The sequence below is a fragment of the Hemiscyllium ocellatum genome, chromosome 8, assembly GCF_020745735.1.
Source record: "Hemiscyllium ocellatum isolate sHemOce1 chromosome 8, sHemOce1.pat.X.cur, whole genome shotgun sequence".
NCBI classification, from domain to species: domain Eukaryota; kingdom Metazoa; phylum Chordata; class Chondrichthyes; order Orectolobiformes; family Hemiscylliidae; genus Hemiscyllium; species Hemiscyllium ocellatum.
The window spans coordinates 115572065-115599464 of record NC_083408.1 but is presented as its reverse complement, the minus strand read 5'-3'; the positions used below and the strand labels follow the sequence as shown (position 1 = coordinate 115599464).

General features: G+C 42.3%; 2 protein-coding genes across 2 annotated transcripts in view; one reads left to right on the top strand and one right to left on the bottom strand.

Annotated features, from left to right (window-relative positions):
• Positions 1 to 27400, top strand: part of brf1b (BRF1 RNA polymerase III transcription initiation factor subunit b) — a 475772-nt gene that overhangs the window by 161723 nt on the left and 286649 nt on the right. The window lies entirely within an intron of this gene.
• Positions 1 to 27400, bottom strand: part of btbd6b (BTB (POZ) domain containing 6b) — a 118926-nt gene that overhangs the window by 30650 nt on the left and 60876 nt on the right. Inside the window, exon 6 of the mRNA XM_060829502.1 lies at positions 9748 to 9886. Within this exon, the coding sequence (XP_060685485.1) occupies positions 9748 to 9886 (139 nt within the window). The remainder of the gene's footprint in view (positions 1 to 9747; positions 9887 to 27400) is intronic.

Sequence of the window (27400 nt, the reverse complement as noted above, 5' to 3'; positions counted from 1 at the left end):
TTTTAACCTCTGCTCTGCATTCCTGCCTCTCCGATAATCTTTCACCCCCCACCCCCAGGCTAATCAAGAATGTATCTACCTCTGCTTTAAAGATATTTGAAGATTCTGCATCCACTTGCTTTTGAGGAAGGCAGGATCAAAGACTTTCAGCTCTAGAATCATGGAGGCTCTACAGTGCAGATAGAGACCATTTGGCTCATTGAGTCTGCACTGACCCTCAAAAGAGCATCCCACCCAGACTCACCCTCTCCATCCCTGTATTTACCCATAGCTAATCCACATAGCCTACACATCCCTGGACACTATGGAACAATTTGGCATGGCCAGTCCAACTTATCTGCACATCTTTGGATTGTGGGAGAAAACAGGAGCAATTGACGGAAATCCATGCAGACTTGGGGAGAACACGAAAACTCAAGGTCAGAAATGAGCCTGGTCCCTGTCACTGTGAGGGAGCAATGCTAATCACTGTGCCATCGAACCCTTGGGAATAAAACCACTCCAAACTTAATTTCCTCACGGACGAAGTGTACAGGGATTTCTTTTATAGAAATCCCAAGTCCAACCTTCCAAACCGTCACTGCCTCCTCACTTGTCCATTTTCCTTCCCACCTATCTGCTCCACCCTCCTCTCCAACCTATCACTTTCACCTACCTATCGCGCTCCCAGCTACCTTCCCCTGCACCCCCCTCCCATTTATCTCTCAGCCCCCATGGGCCACCTCCTCATTCCTGATGTAGAGCTTATGGTCGAAACGCGATCCTCCCGCTCCTCGGATGTTACCTGACCAGCTGTGCTTTTCCAGCACCACAATCTTCCAATTTATTACCTTACCCAGTAAATTATTTTGAGAAACTTTCCAAAACATCATAATAAGTTAATCATTGACTCATAGAATGATGTAGCAAGAAGAGAGCTGTTGTATCTGCATTGACTCTTATGCACTGCTATGTGTAGGCTTGTGTGATATATGAGGCAGTCTTTGGGTAAAGAAAGTTCTTTGGAATTTCCACAGGATTTCTTCATACTTTCTAGATGGTCATCAGGCTGTGCTATTCCTCTCAAGTTTTGACTGGGATCAAAACCCTGGAACTCCCTCCTCACAGCACTGGGTGTCCTGACCGCAAGGACTGCATAAGCTATGTCTTTGGTCTTGTTATAGCAGTTAATATTGTCTTTGTATTAGCTCAACAACACTTGGTTCAAGATGGTAAAATGAGTAGTCACCTTTGGTTATCCCTGACTCCTGTGCTTTTTGTTTTCTTATTGGAGTAGTTAGTCAGTTCCTAGTGTAGTTCTGGGCTTGTTTCCACTATTCAAGAAAAGCAGGAAGATTTTTCCAGTATCCTTGCTAATATAATTTCTCTCACCCACCAATAAGAAGGAAATACAGATTTACTAGGCACTTTGTGTAAAGTGGCTGTCACATTAGCATCCTGTATGGTTTCATAACCACTTTATCCACCTGTCCTACTCTATAAACTTCAAACTTAAGTGCTCTTGCTGAGTTTATACGTCACTTGTCGACATTGGTCACCTCTTAACAGTTAAGATGTTAAAGAAAATAATAAAAATACAAAACAGATCTGAAGCTATTCACCAATTGTAAAGGTCTAAAACAAAGGGATTATGATGTTGGGCAATGCTGTTTGATTAGCTTACTAGTCTGCAGGCACTAGCATCATGTGTCATAAAAACCAAAAGGTCTATGGATGCTGTAAATTAGTAACTAAAATAGAAATAGTGGCAATGCTCAGCCGGTCTGGCAGCATCTGTGGAGAGAAATCAGAGTGACTTTCACTCGATTCAAACTGTTAACTCCGATTTCTCTTCACAAACAGTTTGAATCGAGTGAAAGTCACTCTGATTTCTCTCCACAGATGCTGCCAGACCTGCTGAGCTTTTCCAGAAATTTCTGTTTTTTGTTTTAAACATCATTTGATGTGTTGTTTGGTGCAAGGTAACAATTAACACCACTCTGTTCCCTTCCACCCTTACATAATTAAGTTTAATGGTTTGGTTAAGTAACTAAAATTCTAAAATTAATTACCATGAAAATATTAAACTTATCTAGAGTTAGTTGAACAGTGATAAATTTTAAAACCTATTAATATTAAAATAACAATTGTAAAGCCTGTATTTTTCTTGGGTGGATAGCCATTTAGTTTTCACTGAAAACCTGCAGACGTTCCAGCATTAAGGAGATTACCCAAGGCACTTGAGATAAGCAAACACTTGATACCTTTGAATGCCCAGATGATTCATGAGAATGCTACCTGGCACCCATCACGAAACTAAAAAAGGCAAGCTCTAAGCCACCCATCAATAGAATAGAATAACAATTTATTGTCACTTGTATTTATGAAAATATAGTGAGATGTATAAATCGCCACAATTCAGCATCATTGTAATTACAAAACGAAATAATTGAGACAAAATTAGGACAAAGTTTATCTTTTATTCCCTGCATGGTTTCTAAGTGGCTACAGGACTCCGTCGCAGAAGCTGCTCCTGAGACCACCAAAGCAAGGGTTTCCAGACAAGACCCACAGTATCACTGCTAACTTCTTTCTGCGAGAAGAGGTCGAGTAATTTGGGCTTGTACCAGTAGAGTTTAGGAGAATGAGAGGGCCACCTTATTGAACCATAAAAGATTCTTGGGAGACTTGACGGTACATGCACAGAGTTTGTTCTCCATTGTGAGAAAGTCTAAGACTAGAAGGCATAACCTCAGAGTAAGAAGTTGCTTGTCTAAGACTTGAGAAGTATTGTTGTTTAAGAATAGATGCAGTGATGGGGCATCTAGAACTAGGTGTCACAGTCTAAAGACTTGGGGTAAATCATTTAAGACCAAGGGATCAAATGATGTGGGGGGATAAACAGGAACAGACTTTTGAGTTGGATGATCAGCTATAATCGTAAGGAGTGGCAGAGCAGAGTGGAAGGAAGGAATGACCTATTCATCCTCATAGAATCGCTACAGTTATGGAAACAGGCCATTTTGCCCAACATGTCCACACCTTCCCTCCGAAGAGTAACCCACCCAGATTCATTCCCCTAACCTATCACTCTACATTTCCCGTGACTAATGCACCTAATTTACACATCCCTGACTGCTATGGGCAATTTAACATGCCCAATCCACCCTAACCTACACATCTTTGGGAGGAAACCCCACGGAGCACCCGGAGAAAGCCACGCAGACAAGGGATAGAATGTGCAAACTCCACACAGACAGTCGCCAGAGGCTAGAATCGAACCCAGACCCTGGTGCTGTGAGGCAACAGTGCTAACCACTGAGCCACCATGTCACCTATTTCCTGCATTTCGAGACTTTTTTTGCCCTCTGACTTGTGGTCTTAATCCCAAAACATGCCTTTATAAAACATAGAAGATAGGAGCAGGAGTGAGGCCATGTGGTTTGTGAATCCTGCTCTACCAGTCATATGATTGTGTGGCTGATTGTTGAACTCAATACCCTAATCTTGCAACCCCCATATCCCTTGCTTCCTTTAGCCAGAAAAGCTATGCTTACTTCCTCATTGAATTTGTAGTTTGAATTTCACAGGCAAAGGTAAAGAAATTTCTCCTCACTTCAGTTCAAAAAGGTTTACTTTTTTTCCTTCAGCCTGACTCTGGACTCCCCACCAATAGAAACATCCTTCTGCATCTAATATAGTCATATGATAATTTTATCGGCTTCTGAGGTCCACCATGCATTCTTCTGAGCACTTATGAATACATCCGTAACTGATTAAACTCCTCAGATAGCAGTCCTGCCATCCCAGGAATCAATTAGGTAAATATCTGCTACATTCCCTCTTTGGAGAGAGCATCTTTCATTGGATAAGTAGAGCAAAACTGAATACAATATTCCAAGCATGGCCTCACCAAAGCCCTGTATAATTGCAATGAGACATTCTCGTTCTTATACTCGATTCCTCTTGCTATGAAGGTCAACATACAGTTTGCCTTCTTTCCCGCTGCTGCACCCATGTGCTTCCTGGAGTTGTGATACATCTGTGCTTAAACATATTGAGCGTTAAGGAATCTCAGAGTTGTACTCTAACGCTGCAGGTCTGGGATTAACACCAACTCTCTTCTAGGATAATCTAGTTCACTATATCCTGCCCTGCGCAGGGATATGTCTATACATCCATCTTCATCAAAAGACTCCTCAGAATTGCTCTAAACTTAAAACTAAATCTAGCAAAAAAAACTAAGTTATGGGTTAAAAACTGAAAGAACTGCAAATGCTGTAAATAAGAAACAAAAACAGAACCTGCTGGAAAAGCTCTGCGGGCCTAGCAGCATCTGTGGAGAGAAATCGGAGTTCTGAGGAAGGGTCACTCAAACTGAAACATAAACTCTGACTTTTCTCCACAGATGCTGCTAGGCCCGCAGAGCTGCTGTCAGACCTGCTGAGGTTTTCCAGCAATTTCTGTTCGCATTACTAAGTTATGGGTGTTTCTCTTTAAGCTCAAAATCAAACAGGTGCCAGAAGTCTCTAACAAATTTTGAGGATCTATTATTTACCTTGCTGGGTCACAAATCAAGGTAAACAAAAATCCATCTATGATGCACAGATTCAGGTGCTAGGCCTCAAAATTTGTTAAATAAATATCACCATGGCTACAGAAATACATGCAATTTAATTATTACATTGCGACACACACAAACCCACTGATTACTAACTTAAAAACCAAAAGCCAAAACTTGGAATTAATGTATAGAAATCCCACAGCTTACATCACAACATAAATATAGATTTTTGCAATTTGGGTATAGGAATGACCTGTGAACTGCTTAAGTAGAGAGCAGCATATGGTAAAGTGTCTGTTAACAATAGGAGATGTAACAAAAAAAAGTCAAAGGCAGACGCACCCATCACTGCATGGTAACATTACCTGTACACTGGCCTGATGCCTGCAATGGCTTAACAAGCTCAAAGCAACAACAAGTAAAAAGCACTCAAGGTCATTTGGTAGATTCATGTATGAAATCTGTGGCAAAACTTGGCCATCAAGGATTGCCCTTCACATCCATCAGCGAAGGTGTCTTTTATAAAGATACCCCGTATGGATCTGATGGATTGTTTGTTGCAATCCTTCAATGCCAGAAGAAAGACCTGAAAGGAACGGCTGTTGGCAAAGCTGTTTAATTGCTCCCAGCCCTTCAGTGATTGTGAATGAAAGACCTTCAACTAATTGCAGCCAGTAATCCTAATTTGTTTCTGTTGTCATTCAGTCCTTAATTGTAGTGTGTGAAGAGTAGCCAATGTGAAACCATTTTTGCATTACAGGGATAGTGGCTTCTGGCTAATCTTAGTGCTATGATCAAAGAATGGATCTCAATCAGATCACTGGAAAGGAATTGAACAGGAGCTGTTCAAAGATAAAAGCACCTTGCAGTGCTTTATTATTGTAATGGGTTCTGTTTGAAGTGCAGAACGATTCCACAATGCACTCGGCTAAACTGTTTATACTACTATGTCAAAGAAGATGGTGACGCCCTTGTATTTTAGGTAAAATCTGCTTGTACAGCTGATTAGAGCATTGAGGGTAAAGAATGACTTGATGTGCCTGTAACTAGCTGCTTAGCTCAGAGTGGTTGCAATGTTGAACATTCTACAACAAAGAGTGACAAATATGATTAGTATTTAGGGAGAAGTACATGAGGTGGGGGGTGGTATAGAAGGTCTAATTGGTATAAAGTGGGAGGGGTGCCTGTGTGGACTTCTGTGCTGAATGGTCTACTCCTGGGATGTCATAATTGTATGTAAACATAGGGAATTTTTAAACTCTGCCTGAATCTAGGATGGCTGTTGGCCGTCCTGGATTAGTCATGGTGAATTTACTAAGGTGTTGGCTGTTTTTGTTTGTCAGCTGGTGTTCTATCCTGTGTTGGAAAGTCTTGCTGCTAATTGTACATCATTGGCTGGGGGTGGGGGCACACTTCTGGAGTTGTGAAAGGAGCCACATAAATACAAGTCCTTTTTTCTTAAACACAGTGTTAAAAAAGCTCAGAGTATCAGGATTGTCTCCTGTTTTTGAATGACTAAGACTAGTGATGACATGTCTGTGAGCCCATTATGGTCTAAAACTGAGACCAAGGGGACCCACATTCTTGATGCTGAATACCAGGAGCATAATGAGCACTGCCCTAAAAAATGCAGTGTTTTTAAATATAGTTTTTGCCGTTTGAAGTACTAAAGAATTCTTGAAGCAGACTAATGCACTCCATATTTTGATTTTGAAAGTGTATGTTGTACAGATTGAATCATAATGACACCAATTTTCATGGGAACACAAGCTGTCTAGTGTTTTCCCAGAGTATGCCTTACTAAGAATTGCTTCCCCTGGGGCAGATTGTATGGAGCATAGCAGTTTTTGCAGAGTCCTTCCCACAGAGGGTTGCACCAGCTGGGCTAAATTTAACACAAGGGTCAGTCCTCTGGAAACTAAGGTTAACACTTCCGCACTTGTAGATGGTGGTAAAACATAGCCAGTGGAGGCTCTCTTATTGGAAGAATGCTAAACAGTGAAATATCACTTTTATCCATTCCTAAACAGTTTGAGGAAAATAATTCAGAAAACTTTCCAGTACAGGCTTGCGATAGAAGCATTGTCTATTTTATTCAACCTCTGAAGAAAATGACAGTGAATAAATATTAAACAGAGTAGATTTTCCACTTTGAGTGCAGTAGGGTTAGGTTACAGTTTGTATTTCTACTAAAGTTCATTTGAATAATCACAAAGTTTAAATTTTCCGCAAACCTGTACAGTTGAGCAATGTAATAGAAGGAATTGTAATAAGGGAACAATAAGTCTTTATATTCTCTTTCCATTTAAAAAGCATCCCTTGATATATTTCAGTGGGAACCTGGTGAATTTCACTAATATGGCTGAAAATAGTTCTTTCAGCAGAATTGACCTGTGTGTTCAGTCCTCCACTGTAATCCATTTGCATACAAAATTCTCCAAATCTTTTACACTATTCTGGCGGATTCTGTCTGGATTGTGTTGATGTCCTCTGTTGTCAATGTGGCAGTAATATATTCCAGATCACCTTGATTCTGTCTGCCTTCAGCAGGCTGTTGTTACTTTGAATAAACAGTTTCAAAAGTTCCATTTCATGACCAATTTTCATAGAATCATGCTCCACAGAGGGAGTCTATTCAGCCCACTGAGCCTTTGCCAGCTCTTTTAAAAGAGCTATTCAGTGCGTCTCCATCTCCTTGCTCTTTCTTCATTGCCTTGGATGTTTTAAGTAGAGCTCTGACTTGCATTTGCAAATTATAAATACTTGCTTCTGCCACTCTTTCATGCAAAGCATGATAATTCTGATGTAGTTTCAAAGAGTTGTAGTGATGTTGTAAGACTTTCCATGTTTATTAAAAATTCACCAAGAGCCTGCTCTGAAATACCAGTAAGGAAAACGGGAAGCAAACTTAATTTTTGGTTTACATTCCAGTCAGGCCAGTCAAAAACTGAGTAGTCCAGTCTTATAGTTGTTAAATGAACTCAGCTCAAATTTTAATCAGCTTAATTGATTTGAGCTTTCATCTTCGGAGGTATGGCATTGAGGATACATTAGAGGTTTGGATTAGGAATTGGCTGGCTGGAAGGAGACAGAGGGTAGTAGTTGATGGATTATGTTCATCTTGGAGTGCAGTTACTAGCGGTGTACCACAAGGATCTGTTTTGGGACCATTGCTTTTTGTTATCTTTATAAATGATCTAGAGGAAGGACTTGAAAGCTGGGTAAGCAAGTTTGCGGATGACACAAAAGTCGGTGGAGTTGTGGATAGTGAGGAAGGAAGTGGTAGGTTACAGCGGGATATAGATAAGTTGCAGAGCTGGGCGGAAATGTGGCAAATGGAATTCAATGTAGCTAAGTGCGAAGTCGTTCACTTTGGTAGGAATAACAAGATGATGGATTACTGGGCTAATGGTAGGCTACTTGGTAGTGTGGATGAGCAGAGGGATCTTGGTGTCCATGTACACAGATCTCTGAAAGTTGCCACCCAGGTAAATAGTGCTGTGAGGAAGGCATATGGTGTACTGGGCTTTATTGGCAGAGGAATTGAGTTCCGGAGTCCTGAGGTCATGTTGCAACTGTATAAGACTCTGGTGCGGCCTCATCTGGAGTATTGTGTGCAGTTTTGGTCGCCATACTATAGGAAGGATGTGGAAGCTTTAGAACGAGTGCAGAGGAGGTTTACCAGGATGTTGCCTGGAATGGTAGGAAAATCTTATGAGGAAAGGCTGAGGCACTTGGGGCTGTTCTCATTGGAGAAGAGAAGGTTTAGGGGAGATCTGATAGAAGTGTATAAGATGATTAGGGGTTTAGATAGGGTAGATACTAAGAACCTTTTACCGCTAATGGAGGCAGGTGTTACTAGGGGACATAGCTTTAAATTAAAGGGTGGTAGGTATAGGACAGATGTTAGGGGTAGATTCTTCACACAGCGGGTTGTGAGTTCATGGAATGCCCTGCCCGTATCAGTGGTGAACTCTCCTTCTTTATGGTCATTTAAGCGGGCATTGGATAGGCATTTGGAAGTTATTGGGCTAGTATAGGTTAGGTAGGATTCGGTCGGCGCAACATCGAGGGCCGAAGGGCCTGTACTGCGCTGTATCCTTCTATGTTCTATGTTCTATGTTCTATCTATCAGTAACTGTCTTTGGGAATTTTGTCTGATTGCTTGTTAATCTGATAAAAATCTCAAGTAAATCCCATTGTCCAGGTGCAAGTCTGTTAAAATTGGAATTTTACTGTGTTTAATCAAAAGATTGTTCTTTTCAGAGACTGGGAGCTTTTGGTATGCTGTTCCCCTGTGTGTTTGAATCCAGTAACTAACAATGATGCTTTGTGCTTTACCGTTAGTAAATTGTGTTTTCCTCATGAATGTGCTTTTCGACCTGCTTTCCTCATCAATTTTCTGCCCTGTACTGCTGGGGCAGATTGTTGCAGCACCTAATTATCCTGTTTGACCTGCATAAATAGTTCTCAAGGTTTGCTCAGTGGAGTCTTAATGTTGACCATGTTGTTCAGAGCTAGGCCTGAAATCATTCCTATCTTTTCAGTTTTCTCACTCCTTTCCATTATTAGCAGCGGCTGGTCAGGATTGGGAACTTTCCGAGAGCAATCCTCGACCAGGAGATGGGAGTGATGTTCTTAACCAGAGGAGGGGGGGCAATGGCCTAGTGATATTATCACTGGTATTAGTCCAGAAATCCAGATAGTGTCTGGGGATCCAGGTTCAAATCCTGTCATGGCAAATGATGAAATTTGAATTCAAACGAAATCTGTGGTGACCATGAAACTGTTGCCAGTTATTGCTAAAACCCATCTGATTCGCTAATGTCCTTTAGTGAAGGTAATCTGCCATCCTTACCTACATATGACTCTAGACCCACAGCAATGCGATTGCTTCTTAATTGCCAATTAATACTGGCTTGGCCAGTGATGTGCAGATCCAATGAATGAACAAGAAAGAATAACCTCAATTTGATCCAATTTTTGATTTTTGATTTTTGAATTGCAGCTTGAACCAAGACCTGACCATCACTAATACAATGATTTAGCATCTGTTGGTGTTGGGACACATGTTGAATCACCCGTGCAGCATAGCAACTAAATAAACTGTGAATTACAGCAAATCTAGGTTAGATCCACTCAGTCAAATTCCTATTCATGGAATTATGTCACAATATGCATTAAACTGCACGTATTGCACGTACCATTGTATTGGTGTCATCAGTTGGGATGTTCCCTGTGGTTGTATAGTCTGTCTTCTGTTGAGGCTGGCCTTTATACCCATAGTCACATGAAGGAAATGCCAGAAGGTAGCTGGCATCTGGGGCGAGTAAGGCCATTGTTCTGAATGAGAAGAGGCAGTGTGAAAAAATGGGAGAGAGATGACCTGAGCTGGAGCACATACACAACTAATTCAACTGCTCTCAAGTAACTTGAATGAATAGAACAGCTGATTTTAAATGGCATTTGTTTTGATGCCTTACAGCACCCACGTCATGGCTACTTCGTGTGTGGGGTACTAATGGTATTGTGTGTGCAGGATATTTGTGTTTCACTTGGTTCTGACTGGATCTAATCTCAATCCTCTTCTTTTTGAACAAAAGTTTATCTAGTTGCTTCCTGTTTATTACACCTAAATAATACAACACGCATTCAATTAGTCTATCCCATATCCCTGAAATATTGTCCTAGTTCTTCATCATTTTGATTACAAGGAGATGGATGCCTTGATGCAATTATGCAGGGACTTGGTGAGACCACACCTGGGGTATTGTGTGCAGTTTTGATCTCCTTATCTGAGCAAAGATGTTTTAGCTATGGAGAGAGTGCAGCAAAGGTTTACCAGATGGTTTCCATGAGATTGGAGGACTGATATAGAACATTACAGCGCAGTACAGGCCCTTCGGCCCTCGATGTTGTGCCGATCTGTCATACCATCTAACCTGCACTATTCCATGTACATCTATATGCTTGTCCAATGACGACTTAAATATACTTAAACTTGACGAATCTACTACCGTTGCAGGCAAAGCATTCCATACCTTTATTACTCTCTGAGTAAAGAAACTACCTCTGACATCTGTCCTATATCTATCACCCCTCAATTTAAAGCTATGCCCCCTCGTGCGCGCCGTCACCATACTTGGAAAAAGGCTCTCCCTGTCCACCCTATCTAACCCTCTGATTACCTTGTATGTCTCTATTAAGTCACCTCTCAACCTTCTTCTCTCTAACGAAAACAGCCTCAAGTCCCTCATCCTTTCCTCGTAAGACCTTCCCTGTATCAGGCAACTTCCTAGTAAATCTCCTCTGCACCCTTTCCAAAGCTTTCACATCCTTCTTATAATGCGGTGACCAGAACTGTACACAATACCCAAGTGCGGCCGCACCAGAGTTTTGTACACTGCAGCATAACCTCATGGTTCTGGAGCTTGATCCCTCTATTAATACAAGCTAAAATACTGTATGCCTTCTTAACAACCCTGTCAACCTGGGTAGCAACTTTCAAGGATCTGTGTACCTGGTCACCATGATCTCTCTGCTCATCTACACTGCCAAGAATCTTACCATTAACCCAATACTTTGCATTCCGGTTACTCCGACCAAAGTGAATCACCTCACACTTGTCACATTAAACTCCATTTGCCACCTCTCAGCCCAGCTCTGCAGCTTATCTATGTCTCTCTAACCTACAACATTCTTCATCACTATCCACATCTCCACCGACCTTAGTGTCGTCTGCAGATTTACTAACCCACCCTGCTATGCCCTCATCCAGGTCGTTTATAAAAATGACGGACAGCAGTGGACCCAACACTGACCCTTGCGGTACACCACTCCAGGATGAACTTTTCCCATCACAAAAAGACACGACCCTCTCTCCCTCGTAGCCCTACACATGGGTGAAAAACGCCACCATTTCGACTGGTCCCACATCTATCCTGGGACAGGCTAAGCAAAGACATGCCAGAGAATTCCTAGAGGTCTGGCACTCCAACCACAACACCATAAACAAACACACAGATCTAGATGCCATCTACCAACCCCTCAGAAAACGAACAGGAAATGACATCACCACAAACCCCAGGAACCCCATCCAGGAGAAAGATATAAATAGAAAGCAGGAGACAACAGCTTCGCTTCACTTGGAGGTCGCCACTGATGATGTTACCTAGCCAGGTAATGAAACGTCTGGATATCAAATCTACCGCTCAGCGAGCAAACCTACACCCTATTTCCCATCAACCACTGATCCAAACTGCTATATCTCCCACAATCCCATTCCTCTGCATTTTGTACAATAGCCTACTGTGGGGAACCTTATCGAACGCCTTGCTGAAATCCATATACACCACATCAACGGGTTTACCCTCATCTACCTGTTTGGTCACCTTCTCAAAGAACTCAATGAGGTTTGTGAGGCACTACCTACCTTTCACAAAACCGTGCTGACTATACCTAATCAAATTTACTCTTTTCTAGATGATTATAAATCCTATCTCTTATAACCTTTTCCAACATTTTACCAACAACTGAATTAAGGCTCACTATAATTACCAGGGTTGTCTCTACTCCCCTTCTTGAACAGGGGAACCACATTTGCTATCCTCCAGTCTTCTGGCACTATTCATGTAGACAATGACAACATAAAGATCAGTGCCAAAGGCTCGGCAATCTCCTCCCTGGCTTCCCAGAGGATCCTAGGATAGATCCCATCCAGCCCGGGGCACTTATCTATTTTCACACTCTGCAGGATTTCTAATACCTCTTCCTTGTGAACTGCAATCCCACCTAGTCTAGTAGCCTGTATCTCAGTATTCTCCTCGACAACATTATCATTTTCTGGTATGAATGAGGAGAGACTGGATTGGTTAGGATTGTAATGACTGGAGTTTAGAAGAATGAGGCAGATTTCTCATAGGAACCTATAAAATTCTAACAGGGCTTGACAGGATAAAGAAGGGTCTTCCGAATGACTGAGAAGTCTAGACCATGGGGTTAGTCTGAGACATTCAGGACAGAAATGAGGAGAAATGTCTTTACCCAGGGAGTGGTGAGCCTGTGGAATTCTCTGCAAGACAAAATGGTTGAGGCAAAAATGAGGTGCAAGGAAAGAGTGAATAGTGCTGGGATAAGTCTTGTTGTAAAAGGAAAGGGTTATCTTTCTATTCCTTCCTTAGTCTTGCTATAATACCTCTGATCTTCAACTTTTACCATAATTCTTCAGAGTACTACGCACTTTACTTCCACTTTCCAGGATCTGTTACAGACATACATTTTTATTAATCTTTTTTAAAATCTACAAATAATTGAGTCCTCTGTGACCATTCTGAAAAAGGCATATTTATGTCTACACTCTGCTTTGTGTTAAGAGCTGAAAATGTGTTGCTGGTTAAAGCGCAGCAGGTCAGGCAGCATCCAAGGAGCAGGAAATTCGACGTTTCGAGCACAAGCCCTTCATCAGGGTTATGCCCGAAACGTCGAATTTCCTGCTCCTTGGATGCTGCCTGACCTGCTGCACTTTAACCAGCAACACATTTTCAGCTCTGATCTCCAGCATCTGCAGACCTCAGTTTTTCCTGCTTTGTGTTAGCCAGCCAATCTTCTGTACGTGCCAATGTTCTACCCCCTACACCTCGAGATTTATTTTCTGCAATACTCTTTTTGATGTGGTACCTTATCAAATGCCTGCTAAAGAAAAAATGAAAGTCCAGTGCGTCATTGGTTCTCCTTTGTCAACAGTACATGTTCCTTCCTCGAGGACTCCAAGAGGTTGACCAAATGTGGTTTTCCTCTCAAAACCGTGTTGACTTTGTCTGATATTTTGATTAGCTCATTGGCTGATCAGTTGGTTTTTGAGTGACACCAAGAGAATGGTTTGAATCCTATGCTGGCCCCACCTTCTAATCTCACTCATTTCCTGAGGCAGGTGATCCTTGGCTTAAAATCACCACCAATCTTTACTTCATAAGAGAGCAGCCTCTTGGTCCTGTAGGAGAATGATGATTTACACTTTTATTTTTTAATCTTTAACTTGTCCTAGTGCACTGCTGTAACCTGTTTAATAACAGCTTCTAATATTATTCCTGTGATAGATGTTAAACTAACTAGCCTCTAATTGCTTTCTGTCTCCCTTTTTGAATAAAGGACATAGAGTCATACAGCAAAACAAACTGACCCCTTCATCCAAACAGACCATGACCATATTCCCAAACCAAACTAGCCCCACTTGATTGCATTTGGCCCATATCCCTTCAAACCTTTCCTATTAATATACTTGCCCAAATGTCTTTTAAATGTTGTAACTGTACCCCCATCCACCACTTCCTCTGGCAGTTCATTCCATAAATGGACCACTCTCTGTAAGAATGTTGTCCTTCGTGTCCTTTTGAATTTTTCTTATCTCACCTTAAAAATATGCCCCTTGATTTTGAACTCCCCTACCTTAGGGAAAGTACTTTTGCTATTCATCCTATCTATACCCTTTACGTTTGCTATCTTTCAATCTGATGGAACTGTCCCCTAAACAAGGGCATTTTGGAAAATTCAAACCAATGATGCATTAAATATCTCACTAGGCACTTAATTAAAAACCTTGTGATGAAATCTGCTGGGACCTGGGCAGTTGTCAATGTGCAACTCCAATAATTTACTCAGTACCACTTTGGAGCCTTGAACCAGAATATTTCTCTGCTTTGGGAATGCATACTCATTTCTTGCTTTACAATCTCTTTACCCACCTTCAAAATGGTGCCACATCTCCCCACTGAGGAGACGAAAAAATATAAAATTATTCACTCTTAGGATGTTAACATCGTTGGCAAGGTCAGCATTTAATGTCCATCCTTAATTGCCTTTGAGGCATTGGTGTGAGTTGTTTTTCTTGAATACAACCGTCACTTTGCAGTACATTTCAGAACTAGATGCACTATTGTGGTTCTAGAGTTATATGTTGGCCAGACAACTGTCCTGCTACGGACAGAAGGTTTCCCTCCCGAAGAAATCTCAATGAACCTGCTGTGCGTTTACGACATGGTGGTGAATGTGGGGAAACTAAACTGAACATGATAAGAGTTATCTAATGAATAGCCTGTGTTTTTCTACAACCTTCCATAAGATCTACAATTATGATTCTCTTGCACACAGTTTATCTTGCTGTGGATACTGCGACATAACATCTAATGGGTGATCCTGACCCAGTGAAGGGAATAGAGACACAATAGTGATTATTGGGCTGTTTGCATGGCAGTGTTTCCCCACTGAGATAGTCGAGTAAGTAATTAATAACCAATTACAAGCATTCGTTGATCAGCAACAGCTTTGCAATGTTGAGAGCAATGAAGTGAGCCTAAGTGTACCTAAATCCTCAGTGGAGAATTTCCTTTGATTGTCAAGGTATCTGACAAACCGGAAATTCCATCATCCTGTTTAATGACAATTATTTCAATGCTCATTGCGTTTTCATTTATTGTAGTTCCATCATTGCTCAGTGAGATTTGACCCAGGTTAAGTGGTGTAAACGTGAGGAGCTAGCTTAAATGCTGGTCTGCCCATGTGTTCAGTGAGCATTAATGAAAAGTCAGCTTTAAATGGAGGGACTTGCAGAGAAATCCACACTTGTAGAGTTGTTGGGTACTTATATGTATTCAGACACAACACTTCAAGACCTGACTGCTACTCAATTCTTGACCACAGTGTCACATTTTTGTAAAATGAACTTGCAGTTGTCATGGGGCTATGGAAAGATTTGAAGACCAGAAAGATACTTTTAATCGCTGAGCTGGAAGGTTCATTTTCAGATGTTTTGTCACCATACCAGGTAACATCTTCAGTGAGCCTCCGGACGAAGCACTGCTGATGTTTCCTGCTTTCTGTTTATATGTTTGGATTTCTTTGGGTTGGTGATGTCATTTCCTCTCCTTTTTCTCAGGGGATGGTAAATGGGGTCCAAGTTTGTTGATAGAGTTCCAGTTGGAATGCCATGCTTCTAGGAATTCTCGTGCACGTCTCTGTTTGGCATGTCCTATGATGGATGTGTTGTCGCAGTCGAAGTGGTGTCCTTCCTTATCTGTATGTAAGGATACTAGTGAGAGGAGGGTCATGTTGTTTTGTGACTGGTTGATGTTCGTGTATTCTGGCGGCTAGTTTTCTGCCTGTTTGTCTAATGTAGTGTTTGTTACAGTTCTTGCATGGTATTTTGTAAATCACATTAGTTTTGCTTGTCATCTGTATAGGGTCTTTCAAGTACATTAGCTGCTGTTTTAGTGTGTTGGTGGGTTTGTGGGCTACCATGATGCCAAGGGGTCTGAGTAGTCTGGCAGTCATTTCTGAGATGTCTTTGACGTAGGGGAGAGTGGCTAGGGTTTCTGAATGTGTTTTGTCTGCTTGTTTGGGTTCGTTGCTGAGAAATCGGCGGACTGTGTTCATTGAGAACCTCCATCCAGAACCTCATCCTGAGCTACAAGTCTTCTCAAAACTCGCTAAGATAATTTTAAAATTGAGATGTTGTACAATACAATACAGCACAGGAGCAGGCCCTTCAGTCCACCCAGCCTCTGTCAATTCCTATTCCTTATTTAGACCCCCCCAGTTATTGCCCATGCTTGGTATCTATCTCTTTGTTCGCCTCACAATTCATGCGTCTATCAAGATATGCCTTAAATATTACTAACGTGCCTGGCAGTGCATTCCAGGCACCAACCACATTCTGAGTGAGAATTATTCCCTGCACTTCTTCCCTAAACCTTCCCCCTCTCACCTGTGCCATCTTGGAGTTGAACATTCCATCCTGGGAAAAAGCCTCTGACTATCCACTTTATTTATGTGTCTCATAATTTTGTAGACCTCTATCAGGTCTCAGTCTTTCCAGTGAAAACAATCCGCGTTTAGCCAATCTCACCTCATAGTTAAAACCCTGCAGACCAGACAACATCCTGGTAAACCTTCTCTGTACCATCTCCAAAGCATCTACATCCTTCTGGTGATGTAGTGACCAGCGTTACACGCAGTATTCCAAATGTGTGACCTAACTGAAGTTCTACACAGTTGTAACATATCTTTCCAACTTCTTTATTCAGTCCCCCAGCTGATGCAGGCAGGTTTGCTGTATGCCTTCTTGACCATCTTATCCACCTGTGTTGTCACTTTCAGTGATCTGTGGACCTGACACTAAGATCCCTCTATATGTCAATTCCAAAAAGCACGCTTCCACCACTGCTCTCTGTCATCTTTGACCAAGCCAGTTTTGTATCTGTCTAGCCAACTCAGCCCAGATCCCATGAGACTCTTCCTTCTGCAGCAGACTACCATGAGGTGCAATACTAAAGTCCATGTAGACAATATCCACTGCCCTTTCCTCCTCGATTATTCTTGTCACCTTCTCAAAAAAAATCAATCAAATTGGTCAGGTGTGACCTTCCCTGCACAAACCCATGCTGCCTATCATTTGCTTCCAAATGTGAATAAATCCTGTCTGTCAGTAACTTCTCCAAGGGCTTCCCCACCACTGACATCAGGCTCATTGGCCTGTAATTTCCTGGATAATCTCTGTTTCCCTTTTTAAACAAAGGAACAACGTTGACCATTCTCCAGTCCTCCTGAGGCCAAAGAGCATGCAAAGATGTCTGTTAAGGCCCTCGTTATATCCTCCCTTGCTGCCTACATTATCCCAGGATAGATCCCATCTGAGCCTGGGGACTCGTCTATCTTAATGCACTTCAAGACACCCAACACTTCCTCTTTCATTTTGTTCAATTGGTTCTCCTTCATACACTGAGATTATTCATGCACCTTTAACCCTTTCTCAGATATCTGTTGTTCTAACAAGTGTTTGGTCATTTGTCTTGGTTTTGGCTTGGTTTGAATTTTTGTTTGATTGGACTCCTATGAAGCAGTCTGGGACATAGAGTCATAGAGATTTACAGCACGGAAACCAACCCTTCGATTCAATCCATCCATGCTGATCGGATATCCGATATCAGACTACCCCACTCCAGGGAAAAGAGCTTGTCTATTTATCCTATCCATGGCCCTCATGATTTTATAAACCTCTATAAGGTCACCCCTCAGCCTCCGACGCTCCAGAGAAAACTGCCCCAACCTATTCAACCCCTCCTCGTAGCTCAAATCCTCCAACCCTGGCAAATTCCTTGTAAATCTTTTTTGAACCCTTTCAAGTTTGAAGAAGTAACAAAGAAGATTGATGAGGGCAGAGCAGTAGATGTGATCTATATGGACTTCAGTAAGGCGTTTGACAAGGTACCCCATGGAAGACTGATTAGCAAGGTTAGATTTCATGGAATACAGGGAGAACTAGCCATTTGGATACAGAACAGGCTCAAAGGTAGAAGACAGAGGGTGGTGGTGGAGGGTTGTTTTTCAGACTGGAGGCCTATGACCAGTGGAGTGCCACAAGGGTTGGTGCTGTGCCCTCTACTTTTTGTCATTTACATAAATGATTTGGATGCGAGCATAAGAGGTGCAGTTAGTAGGTTTGTAGATGACACCAAAATTAGAGGTGTAGTGGACAGCGAAGAGGGTTCCCTCAGATTACAACAGGATCTTGACCAGATGGGCCAATGGGTTGAGAAGTGGCAGATGGAGTTTAATTCAGAAAAATGCGAGGTGCTGCATTTTGGGAAAGCAAATCTTAGCAGGACTTATACGCTTAATGGTAAGGTCCGAGGGAGTGTTGCTGAACAAAGAGACCTTGGAGTGCAGGTTCATAGCTCCTTGAAAGTGGGGTTGCAGGTAGATAGGATAGTGAAGAAGGCGTTTGGTATGCTTTGCTTTATTGGTCAGAGTATTGAGTACAGAAGTTGGGAGGTCATGTTGCGGCTGTACAGGACACTGTCGGAATATTGCGTGCAATTCTGGCCTCCTTCCTATAGGAAAGATGTTGTGATACTTGAAAGGATTCAAAAAAGATTTACAATGATGTTGCCAGGGTTGCAGGATTTGAGCTACAGGGAGTGGCTGAACAGGCTGGGGCTGTTTTCCCTGGAGCGTCGGAGGCTGAGGGCGTAGGTTTAGGGTGAGAGGGGAAAGATGAAGGGCTTTCGCCCGGAACGTCGATTCTTCTGCTCCTCGGATGCTGCCTGAACTGCTGTGCTCTTCCAGCACCACTGATCCAGAATCTGGTTTCCAGCATCTGCAGTCATTGTTTTTTCCTAAACGTATAAAAGAGACCTACGGGGCAACTTTTTCACGCAGAGAGTGGTACGTATATGGAATTTGCTGCCAGAGGATGTGGTGGAGGCTGATACAATTACAACATTTACAAGGCATCTAGATGGGTATATGAATAGAAAGAGTTTGGAGGGATATGGGCTGGGTGTTGGCAGGTGGGACTAGATTGGGTTGGGATATCTGGGCGGCATGGACGGGTTGGACCGAAGGCTCTGTTTCCATGCTGTCATCTCTGTGACTACGACTCTTAAGTTCCACAACATCTAATGCACCCTATAAATTCAAGTCGTTGCTGGAAAGCTGCAGACTCCTGGTTAGTCATAAGTAATCATAACCTTAACATTCCTCATGTCCATCTCTTTGGTGAATGCCGATGTAAAGTATTAATTAAGGATCTCACCCATTTCCTGTGGCCCTGCATATAACCTTCCTCCTTTTATCTTTGCATATGTCTAACTCTTTCCCTAGCTACCCTGTTGTTCCTAGTGTATGTATAAAATGTCTTGTTTGATTGGGAGCTACTTATCATCCCCATTCAGGTTCTGGTCTGAACATTTATCTGGAAGCTGATGGGAAGAATTCCTGGTTATGAGTGTATGATTAAAGAGCAATAGCCCTCTCAGCCCCTTGAATCTGCCGTCCCATTCAATAAAATTGTGGCTGACCTGAGTATTCCACATTCCCTCCTCACTGATAGCTTCCAGATAAGGTCGCTGTTGCCCTAGAGTAAAATGGATTGCCGTTACCCAGTCCAGAAGTTGGAGGCACCAATGTGAACATATTTAGGGTGTTGCTCATTAATTTAAAGGCTGAAGAATAGCCTTTTGAGAACTTTGGATGTTTGCAGTGCTGCTGTGTAAGATTGACATTGAAGCCCTAGCCTGCAAAATGTGTGTTCATTGAGCTGGGTTGTCAGTAAAATAGAGGTTGACTCTGATCAGTGTTCTTTGTACTACCATGCTCAGTGTTAATGCACATACATGGTGGTCCCTTGGGTGGCTTAACAAATAACAATTGGTGGGCATGCATCCCAGTGTGAATCAGCATCTTCAGCTGGGAGGACGATGTGTTTTGCTACAATATAGCATCCCTTTATTCTTTTGAAGCACCTGAAGGGAGACAGCACTTGATTTTAAATGTTGTTTATTTTGTTAACTTTGTGTAATGACTATTTGTGTGTGTGGAATAGTAACAGCATTGTGTGTACTGTACATGCAGTCAGGTGCAAAGTGTCTCTGTGTATGTCATGGTTCCAGTAATATGCTCTTGGTTTAACGGGATGTAATCCCAGCTTCATTATAATTCATAGAACAGTTTGGTGAGCTATTATGCTGTATGGGCAATAAATTGCTTCACTTTACATACTGAACACACCAGCACAACTCACTCAACCTGTGCTTTTGTAGTCTCTGTCTTTAGCTGATTCTGAATCAATTCAGTAGACCTTCTGTGATGTGACCGCTTAGGTTAGATTAACTCAATGCAGATATGTTACCTAAATATATAAAGTCACTAACCATCTTGATTATATTCCACTCTGTAATTCATTCCCAAATATCTGTTGTTCTACCAAATGTTTGGTCATTTGGCTTGGTTTAAAATGTTGTTTGATTGCACTTCTGTGAAGGACTCTGGGACATCTTACTGCCTTAAATACATCCTATAAATTCAAGTTGTTGCTGGAAAGCTGCAGGTTCCTGGTTAGTCATGAGTAGTGCCCTGACATACTGTTCCCTTGCCTGACTGAGTATTGAATTACTGAATCTGTTTCTGGCTGATGAATATTTCAACATCTATATCCGAGGTGCAAGTATTTTGAATCTTGAAGGTCCTAGCATTCAAAGCATTTCAGTCAGCAGCTGTAAAGTGAAGGTGTTTTACTGTAGGAATTCTGCTTCCTCATGAGTTAATATACTTTATTTGTGTAAATCTAAATGACTAGGTTTTCCTGTTTGATATTAATTGTTGGCCATCTCCACTGACATACTTGAGTTGAACTAGACCGTGCACAGTCTTGACCAAAGCTGCACCACAAACCACACATAATTAACCCTCAGTAACATTCCTTATTCTCACTCTAACATTGCCTTCCTCTGTTTCTGTGGTCCGAAACTCCAAATATTTGCTTTGCTGTGAACACACTGCTTGCTGTCTTTCCACTGTCCACAAACTCTTGCAGTTCTCTGACCTTACTCAGAAATTTATCAGTGCACTCTCTAACTCTCCCCCAGTACTGTAACTTCCTTGCACATGTTGGGGGGTGGAGGGGTTCCTTTCTTCCCTATCTTTCTCCCTCTCAACTACAGACACGTCAACCATCTTAGTCCTCGTCATAGAGATTTATAGTGTGGAAACAGACCCTTTGGTCCAACTCGTCCATGCTGACCAGATATCCCAACCCAATCTAGTCCCAGGTGCCAGCACCTGGCCCTTATCCCTCCAAACCCTTCCTATTCATATACCCATCCAGATGACTTTTAAATATTGCAGTTGTATCAGCCTCCACCAGTTCCTCTGGCAGCTCATTCCATACACGTACCACTCTCTGTGTGAAAGTGTTGTCCCGTAGGTGTCTCTTATATCTTTCCCCTCTCACCCTAAACATATGCCCTCTCGTTCTGGACTTCCCCACCCAGAGAAAAGACTGTCTATTTATCTTATCCATGCCCCTCATGATTTTATAAACCTCTGTAAGGTCACTCCTCAGCCTCTGATGCTCCAGGGAAAACAGCCCCAGCCTATTCAACCTCTCCCTATAGCTCAAATCCTGGCAACATCCTTGTAAATCTTTTCTGAACCCTTTCAAGTTTCACAACATCTTTCCGATAGGAAGGATACCAGAATTGCACACAGTATTCCAACAGTGGCCTAACCAATGTCCTGTACAGCCGCAACATGACCTCCCAACCCCTGTACTCAATACTCTGACCAATAAAGGAAAATATACCAAATGCCTTCTTCACTAGGAGAAAGTGAGGGCTGCAGATGCTGGAGATCAGAGCTGAAAATGTCTTGCTGGTAAAGTGCAGCAGGTCAGGCAGCATCCTAGGAGCAGGGGAATCGACATTTCGGGCATCAGCCCTTCTTCAGGAAGGAGCCCTCTTTGTTCAGTAACACTGTAGGACCTTTCCATTAAGTGTATAAGTCCTACTAAGATTTGATTTCCCAAAATGCAGCACCTCACATTTATCTAAATTAAACTCCATATGCCACTTCTCAGCCCATTGGCCCATATGACCAAGATTCTGTTTTAATCTAAAGTAACCTTCTTCATTGTACAATGCAACTCCAATTTTGGTGTTATCTGCAAACTTACTAACTATTCCTATTATGGTCACATCCAAATCATTTACATGATTGACGAAAAGTAATAGACCCAGCACCGATCCTTGTCACATTTTGCTGGTCAGTTTCACCTTGATATATAAGGCTCTATATAAGCAGGGTACAATGCTGTGTCAGTAGTGTTACTAGACTCTAGGAATTAGACTCTAGATTAGTAATAAGTAATCGAGAGATCCAAGTTAATGTCTTGCACCACTGATTCAAATCCCATTAAGGACTTTAAATGTGATTTATTAAAGAGTGAAACTCAAATCAATGGTAGTAAGAAGCCCACTTGGTTCATCCATGTCCATTAAAGAAAGAAGCTCTGCCTTCCTTACCTAGTATGGCCTATGTACAACTCTAGATCAACAGCATACCACTCAGGGTGCTTAGAAATTGGCAAACAAATGCTTATAACAAGCAACTCTCAAATCCTATCAAAGAATGAAATGCAAATGTGTGTGTGTAGGATTAGAGGGATTTAATTCTCAATGTATTTGAAGTTGTAGCACAGCTGTCTCTGAGTTGGGATGCTGCAGGCTAAATGGTTTAGATGTGTTGTATTTTGGATGCACAATTTAACAGACGTCCAGACTATCACATCAGCATTTTAAAAGTCCTGTAGCTCAAAATATGGAGAGGAGCAGAGAGATCTCCTGAGACCAATCTCCATTCCTCACTTGGGATCACCATAAATAATCTAACTTTTTTTATTGAAAAAATATACTTTATCCATAAAACTTACCCGTGTATATGCACAGGTATAAAATTCTATACAACCTTTGCGTATATGAAGCAAATTGGAATTTAGCATTCTTGCAGTTACAACCAAAGGCATTTCCTCCTCATGTAGGACACTATTTACAGCCTGAGGCAGTGAGAGCATCTGATAATTGAATGAACCCTCATTTTACTTGGCAGAAAGACCTTAGAGAGTAGTCTTTCCCCAAGCTTTAGTGCATCCCTCCGTGTGGAGCGCTAGATATTGTAATGTGCCAGTTTGTAACACCCAGTTGAGGTCAGCTCTATACACTGGAATAACAGATAGTGTCTTTCATTGTATTGATAGTCTTCCAGGTGCAGTCCACATTTGTCTCTGTGTGAATGCCAGGGAGCAGTACCAAGATCACAGAGTGCTGAGTCATGCAGCTGCTCTCAACAACCTCGACAAAACTACTGCATCTCTCTCCAGCCCTTCTTTGCAAAGGCACATTCAAGAAGGAAATGTGTGATAGTCTCTACCCCTGCCCCCGAGCTGTTTCAAGGGCAGTGTGCAATGCAGGTGCACATGAAGAATCTGATAGGTAATGCCTTTCTCACCACCAACCAAGCTATCTCTAGATGCTTGTTAGAAAGTTCTGATAATGAGACATTCTGCCAAATGGCTTTGACAGTATATTCAGGGAAGCACCCGACAGGATATAGTCCCCCCTTTTCTCGCAGGGTCTCAAGGATGTTACATGCTGATCACTGCCTGAGGGATTTGTGGTCAAAGGCATTTTCCTCTTGCCCCCTAACTTACTTCAACTGCTGTTTGTGCAAATTTTCAATATAAGTATTTGAGTGCGGCACATATATTTGCAGTTATATACAGCTTATACCACACATACATAAATACCAGTTTGGATTGCTCTAGGGTTAAAAATAGCACTTTTAATATTAGATTAGATTACTTACAGTGTGGAAACAGGCCCTTCGGCCCAACAAGTCCACACCGACCCGCCGAAGCGCAACCCACCCATACATATACCCCTTACCTAACACTACGGGCAATTTAGCATGGCCAATTCACCTGACCCACACATCTTTGTGACTGTGGGAGGAAACCGGAGCACCCGGAGGAAACCCACGCAGACACGGGGAGAACGTGCAAACTCCACACAGTCAGTCGCCTGAGGCGGGAATTGAACCCAGGTCCCTGGCGCTGTGAGGCAGCAGTGCTCTCTATGTCTTAATTCCAAAAGGGACTAAAAGGGTTGCAAAATTTTTACAACTTGGGAAATTAATTTGCAAAATCAATGAAACGTGATCAGCTTGAAAGTGCAAGAGGTATATATTATTATACTGCATATATTATTCTTGTATTAGTCTACAATCTGTTATGGTGCTCATGTTCCCACTGACCAATAATGATGAGATATTGTCCCAGGTTCCTGCCCACCTTTGTGCTAGAACCAACGATTAATACAGTGTTTTTCCAAGGATGGAAGGGAACATGAAATTACGTGTGCCATTGCACCCTTCTTGCATCCTTCCTAATGAATGACTCAACTGGCGGTCATGTATTGTTTGGAGTTGATCTGCTTGCCTCTCAGTGACAGCGTGCATGTGCATCATACTTTCAGCATAGTGAAACTTCCCAATCTCCCAAATGGGAAATGCTGTCACATGGTGTAACTGATCCGTGAATAGGGTAAATAGACAAGGGTTTTTTCCATGGGGTGGGGGAATCCAGAGCTAGAGGGTAAAGGTTTAAGGTGAGAGGGCAAAGATGTAAAAAGCACCTCAGGACAACTGCTTCACTCAGAGGGTGGTACGTATATGGAATGAGCTGCCAGTAGAAGTGGTGGAGGCTGGTACAATTACAACATTTAAAAGGCATCTGGATGGATATATGAATAGGAAGGGTTTAGAGGGGTATGAATCAAGTTCTGGCAAATGGGACTAGCTTAATTTAAGATATCTGGTTAGCATGGACATGTTGGACCGAATGGTCTGTTTCTGTGCTGTATATCTCTATGACTCAAAGTTTTATTGAGCAATTTGAGGATTGGAGAGATTTTTTTTCAACAAAAATGGATTTGATAATTTTGGTCACTAAGAGAATCTCAATATTTCTTGCCTCTATGCTTTCCTCAGTTCTCCTTGATCTCCAGTTCTACAGACCCATTCCCCAACCTTATTACTTCACATTCCCCATGACTATGGCACCTAACCCACACATCTCTGAATACTATGGGCAACTTAGCATGACCAATTCATCTACCTGCACATCTATGTACTATGGGAGGAAAGCCACGCAGACACTGGGAGAATTTACAAACACGACGCAGACAGTTGCCCGAGGCTGCAATTGAACCCGGGTCCCTGGTGGTGTGAGGCAGCAGTGCTAACCACTGAACCATTCCCCACCCTCCCCCCCCAGTCAACCAGCAAGAGTTTCTGGTATAATTGGGACAGATGAAATTGTTGGGAATGGCAGAAGCTAACATAAGCAGCTTCCAAATTTCTATATTTTTCTTGGAGAGGTAATCTGGATTGAGAAATAGAGATTTATTGGAGGGACACTCACGGGTGTGGTTCTTGTCATTCATTGGAGCTCATCCAAATAGAATAAAGCAACACAGTGTATTGCTCACCCGCGAGCTACTCCCCTTGTATACTGTACCAGGCATCACAGCCACACTATAACAAAGAGATATCTCTTTAGAGTGACTATTGTGTCTGCTAACTAGGCCAATAACAAAATCCACCCACTTGAAATGTCCGAAAGCAGATAAACCAAAATCACAACGAGCTTTCCAGCATTTTGTGTGTTCCCTTAGGTGCTTGTAAAGCAGACGCCTCCCAGTATCTGACAATAAAATTTGTGCGTCCATATAAACAGGACACTCCCGTACATCATCATCTCCAAGTCTCTGCTGAATAAGGTTGCCAAGGTCAGGATGACTTTAGAAGGAGCCACATTGTTCGAGCCAGAGGGGTGAAATTAGGTGAGGGAGGATATAGTTGTACGGCCAGTACAGCCCAACTGATATGCTTACATCACTATCTCGGCTCAACTTTAAAACAGTTTGTTGTTGAGGAGCCAGAGGGGCTCACTGGTATTAGCCAGACCATAAGGATGCAGGATCATCAGGGAGAAAACTGACAGGGAAAGGAATAATGAACTCAGCGAAAGAACTGAGTACAGAAAAGACCTGCGTTCAATGCAGTTGCTGTTGTGGTATGGAAAATACTACAGCTATAGGAAGGATGTTGTGAAACTTGAAAGGGTTTGGAAAAGATTTACAAGGATGTTGCAAGGGTTGGAGGGTTTGAGCTGTAGGGAGAAGTTGAACAGCTGGGCTGTTTTCTGTGGAGCATCAGAGGCTGAGGGGTGACCTTATAGAGGTTTAGAAAATCATGAGGACATGGATAGGATAAATAGACAAGTTCCTTTCCCTGGGGTCAGGGAGTCCCAAACTAGAGAGCATGAGTTTAGGGTGAGAGAGAAAAAATTTAAAAGAGACCAAAGGGCAACTTTTTCACGCAGAGGGTGGTGCGTGTATGGAATGAGCTGCCAGAGAAAGTGGTGGAGGCTGGTAGAATTGCGATATTTAAAAGGTATCTGGATGAGTATCTGAATAGGAAGGGTTTAGAGTGATATTGGCTGAGTGCTGGCAAATGGGACTAGATTGGGTTGAGATGTCTGATCGGCATGATCGGGTTGGACCAAAGAGTCTTGTTCCTGTGCTGTGCATCGCTGTGACTCAGATGAGGAAGTGGACGGGTGGAAGTTTGCCAATGAAATGAAAGATGGTGGAGTTGTGGATACTGTGGAAAGCTGTTGTAGGTTGCATGAGGGCATTGACAAGATGCAGAGCTGGGCTGATAAGTGGCAGGTGAAGTAAAAGTGTGAAGTGATTCATTTTGGAAGGTTGAATCTGAATGCAGGTTATAGGGTAAAAGGCAGAATTCTTGGCTGTGTGCAGGAACAGAGGGTTCTTGGGGTCTGTGTCCATGGATCCCTCAAAGTTGCCACCCAAGTTGATAGGGTTGTTAAGAAGATGTATGGTGTATTGGTTTTCATTAGGAGGGGGATTGAGTTTAAGAGCTGTGAGGTTATAAAGCCTTAGTTAGAGCACACTTGGAATATTGTGTTCAGTTCTGCTTGCCTCATTGCAGGGAGGATGTGGAAGCTTTAGAGAGAGTGCAGAGGAGACTCTTGGATAGACACATGAATGATAGTAAAATGAAGGGTGTGTAGGTTATTTTGATCTTAGAGTAGGATATAAGGTCAGCAGAACAGTGAGGGCCGAAGGGCCTGTCCTGTGCTGTACTGTCCTATGTTCTATTACAACATTGGTGGGCTTTGGGTGAGGAATGAGGCATACATGATCAAACAGCCTGCGAACACTCAGTGTTCTGTTTTCTGTGTTTTGTGTTGCACACCAGATTGTGTATACTTTCATGTTCACTAAAGCTTATCACCCCCTATACTTTAATTTCTACCTGTGTGTACAAATTCCTCCTTTTAACACTGCATACTACGACAGCACTATAAAATGTTGCATTGTATTCTTGCCAAGCTGTGATGGATGTGTGTTCTCCGTGTTCAGTGTCTTCCTTTTTGACCATATT